Source organism: Lolium rigidum, chromosome 4 (genome assembly GCF_022539505.1).
Source record: "Lolium rigidum isolate FL_2022 chromosome 4, APGP_CSIRO_Lrig_0.1, whole genome shotgun sequence".
Lineage (NCBI taxonomy): Eukaryota > Viridiplantae > Streptophyta > Magnoliopsida > Poales > Poaceae > Lolium > Lolium rigidum.
This window is the reverse complement of record NC_061511.1, coordinates 193856433-193860251: the sequence shown is the minus strand read 5'-3', so window position 1 is coordinate 193860251 and position 3819 is coordinate 193856433. Positions and strand designations below refer to the sequence as shown.

The following is a 3819-nucleotide window of genomic DNA, read 5'->3' as shown; positions in this document are numbered from 1 at the left end:
CATAATATTTACATGCAAAATTACTTCACATTTTTTGAAACTTTAAATAGATTGTTGAACTTTGTAAAGTGGAGCTTCATTCACCATTTTCGCCCATGGTTCCCTCTATATTAGATAGAGAGTACGAGTGGATGGTGGTAAGCTCATATATAGATTTGTTATTTAGGCCCTTTGAGCAAGTGTGGTCTAGCTATATGGGTTGTATTTGCTAAAAGGGCCCATAATAGGTAGTCAGCCACAGATGGGCCTAAAATAGGTGTGTATGGCTGCTATAATTGGTGCCTTCATTTGAATATGAAACTCCCCCTCAAATATTTTTTTTTGAATATGAAACTGTAAAATATAAATTATTTTTGGACATGAAACATTATTATTTTAGATACAACTAAGACTATTAGTTATATCTAGCTATCAACATGCGTGAAACAAACAACAATATTGCAAATATCTCGAACCTACAGCCTCAAAGTTGTGGGTCACACCAGTCGCTGAGACGAGGTTGACTTAGTTTGGATTGGGCCTAGACCTAGATTGGCAAGCTACAATAACCCTAAAACGGAAATTTTGTAATAGTCAAAAACAGAAATTCCGTTTCCGCTTCTGTTCCATCGGAAAATACCGTTTTATTTCCATTGCGTTTTTATTCCGCGAAATTCGGTTTCCATTCTCTATATCCATTTTCTTTCCATAGTTCCATGAAAAAGCAGAAATCTTTCCGCTCCATTTTCAATCACTACACGCCACCCAGGTTTCGTGTCTGAAAAAATTCCTGCCCCGTGTTGCTCCCAATCCAATAGTTGTTCTGATCAAACTCAGTATCATAGTCGAATTCTACCATGTTTCTAACTACTAGTAGTTCGTGGCTGCGCGCTGTTTCTAACTTATTATTATCACGACGATAACCGACAAACCGTATGAACAGTTCTAATAATTATACAGCTGACCAGTAAATACAGTATCAATCCACACCCATCAATTGATCATTCGATCGCTCCCTTCCTCTTCCAAACCCAACCCAACCTCTATATTATCGTACAAAATGTACACGCGAACACGGCCTTGACGTACGCGCTTCTGGTGATCACTTCGTCGCCCTGACGAGTCGAAATCCTTCCCCGTTCAAGGCCGTGCTCCCCTGATCGACCCTCCGATCGGCTGATGATACTCTCCAATGCGCGCACGCCGGTGGAGGTTGCTCGATCTCTACCTACAGCACGACGTCGCGCCGCTTCTTGGGGTTCGCCGCCTCCGGGTTCCCTTTCCTCATCATCGCCGCGAACTCCGTATAGTTGATCCTCCCGTCCTGCACCCAAGAACAGGTAGATCGATTGATCTCAGCCATTTCCAGTGCCCCAACAATGTCGCACCGTTAGCAGCAGAGAAGTGTGCGAATTAGCTTACGTTGTCGGCGTCGACCTCTTGTATGATGTCCTTCATCTCCCGGCCGTCGAGCAGGCCTTTCTCCTTCAGGGCCTGCTCCAGCTCCTCCGTCGTGATGTACCTACACGCAAGCATCGGGTGATCAGTCGATTTTCAGGTCAAGGTATGAATTGAAACACTCGAGCCCTGAATTCTGAGCATCCTCCTAGGATTGTACGTAGTGCTGTCTGCAAAACTGCAACAGCATTCCGTCAGAAAAATGGCAAATCAGCATACCCGCTGTTGTCCTTGTCGAAGTACTGGAAGGCGGTGTAGAGGTGCTCCTCCCTGTCCATCCTGTTCATGTGCATCGTCGCCGTGATGAACTCGTCGTAGTCGATCGTCCCGTTGCCGTCGGCGTCGGCCTGCGAGCAAGCAATGCGCGCGTTGGGTAATCTAGAGCAAAAGCCACCAGACTGAAATGTTTCGCTTTGCTTACGGCATCCATGAGCTGCTGGACTTCGGTTTCGGTGAGCTTGGTCCCCTTCTTGGCCAGCCCTTTCCGCAGCTCGTCGACGGTGATCGTGCCGCTGTTGTCGGAGTCCATGCCCTTGAACATCTCCTTGAGACCCCTGATCTCCTCCTCCGACAAGCACCCGGCGATCACCTGCCATGGATTTGTGCAGGAGAACAAATTATAAGAGTCCCGGTTTCAGAATTCAGACTATGACTAGTTTTGACTGAAACAGAAGAAAGTACCCTTAGCGCCGCCTTCTTGAACTGGTTCATTGCTCTGAACTGCTTGAGCCTGCCAAGCACAGCGTTATCGAGCAGCGTGTCAGGAGCCTCACCGTCCTCTTTGATCCACGGATGGTCTGAACAGCACAGGAAAAAGCCATTTTGTTCACGATAAATTACATGTACCGATGCAACTGCAGAGCAAGCTGAAATTCAGAAGTGACACGCTCTTACTGAGGACGTCGTACGCAGAGATCCTCCTCTTGGGGTCGGAGGTGAGCATCTTCCTGACGAGGTCCTTGGCGCCGCTGGAGATGCGCGGCCACGGGTCGCTGGTGAAGTCCACCTGGCCTCTCAGGATGGAGTTGAAGATGCCGTGCTCCGACTCTGTACACAGCAAATCCTTCTTATTCAGTTCACGCAACGCAAAAGTTCAAAAATCGAGCGACGAAAGGAGGCTTGCCTGCCCAGAATGGCGGGACACCGCAAAGCAGGATGTAGAACATGACGCCGACGCTCCATATGTCGGCCTCGGGCCCGTAGTTCCGCTTGAGCACCTCCGGCGCGATGTAGTATGCGCTGCCGACGATGTCCCTGAACACCTCCCCTTCCTTGAAGAAGACGGAGAGGCCGAAGTCGGTGGCCTTGAGCGGCGCGTTCTCGTCCTTGCTGAGCAGCAGGAAGTTCTCGGGCTTGAGGTCCCGGTGGATGACGCCCATGGAGTGGCAGGTGTGGATGATCTCCATGATGGTGCGCAGCAGCGACGCGGCGGCGCGCTCCGTGTAGTGGCCCTTGGCGATGATCCGGTCGAATAGCTCGCCGCCGGCGCAGAGCTCCATGACGAGGTGCACGTTGTGCTTGTCCTCGTAGGCGCCCTTGAGCTCCACCACGCCGGGCTGCCCCGCGAGGTGGTACATGATCTGCACCTCCCGGCGCACGTCCTCCACGTCCTCCTTGGTGGACAGCTTCCGCTTGCTGATGGTCTTGCAGGCGAACTTGTGGCCCGTCGCCTTGTGGGTGCAGAGGGAGGTGACGCCGAACTGGCCGCGCCCGAGCTCCTTGCCCACGCTGTAGATGCTCTTGACGTCCTCCATGGGGCGGCCGAGCACGGGGCCGATCGGGGCCGGCGGCTTGTTGTGCTGCGGCGCGGAGGAGGGCGACACCGAGGAAGGCCCCGCGCTGCTGCCGCCGCCGGGGCGGGACGAGCCTCCGGAGTCCGCCGCGGGGTCTCCCGACTTCCGGGACCCCGGGCAGCAGTTGCCCATTGCCGGCGCCGAGGGGGGTGGTCGCCGGCGAGCGGGACGTGCGCTTGTATGGGGCGAGCTTGATTGGGGATGATTTCCAGCTGGGAGGCATTGGGGGGGTGGCCGCTAAAAGGAAGGCCGGGAGGGAATGGCGGGAATGTAACGGCTTCGTGGTTTGGCTTCGGTTTCCGACTTTTTGCTCAGGAGGGTAAAATAACAGACGCTTGCCGTGGGTGCCTATATAGAGCTGGCCATCCAGCGATGGCAGCTTGCAGGAGATGGTAGCTTCTCTGCCAACTTTCGTTTCCTTCAATTTTTCTAGGGCAAAACTTTACTTACAAAAATTAGAGTATCATTTTCCTAGCTTTCTTCACCATTTTCTGAAAGAACATTTTTCATCACATTTAGGTTGCACTTGGTATTTTTAGAGAAAACGTAAAAGGACCGACCGAGTGTTTCCTTTCATTCTAAATCTATA

At 51.8% G+C, this 3819-nt stretch overlaps 1 protein-coding gene across 1 annotated transcript; it reads right to left on the bottom strand.

The window, feature by feature from the left end:
• Positions 1 to 1207: 1207 nt before the first annotated feature.
• Positions 1208 to 3362, bottom strand: LOC124648928 (calcium-dependent protein kinase 14). The gene is made up of 7 exons (XM_047188612.1): positions 2561 to 3362; positions 2332 to 2484; positions 2119 to 2234; positions 1859 to 2026; positions 1657 to 1784; positions 1402 to 1501; positions 1208 to 1303 (listed from the first exon to the last, which is right to left on the bottom strand). The coding sequence occupies exons 1-7, from the start codon at positions 3360 to 3362 to the stop codon at positions 1208 to 1210; spliced, it is 1563 nt and encodes a 520-aa protein (XP_047044568.1).
• Positions 3363 to 3819: the final 457 nt, after the last annotated feature.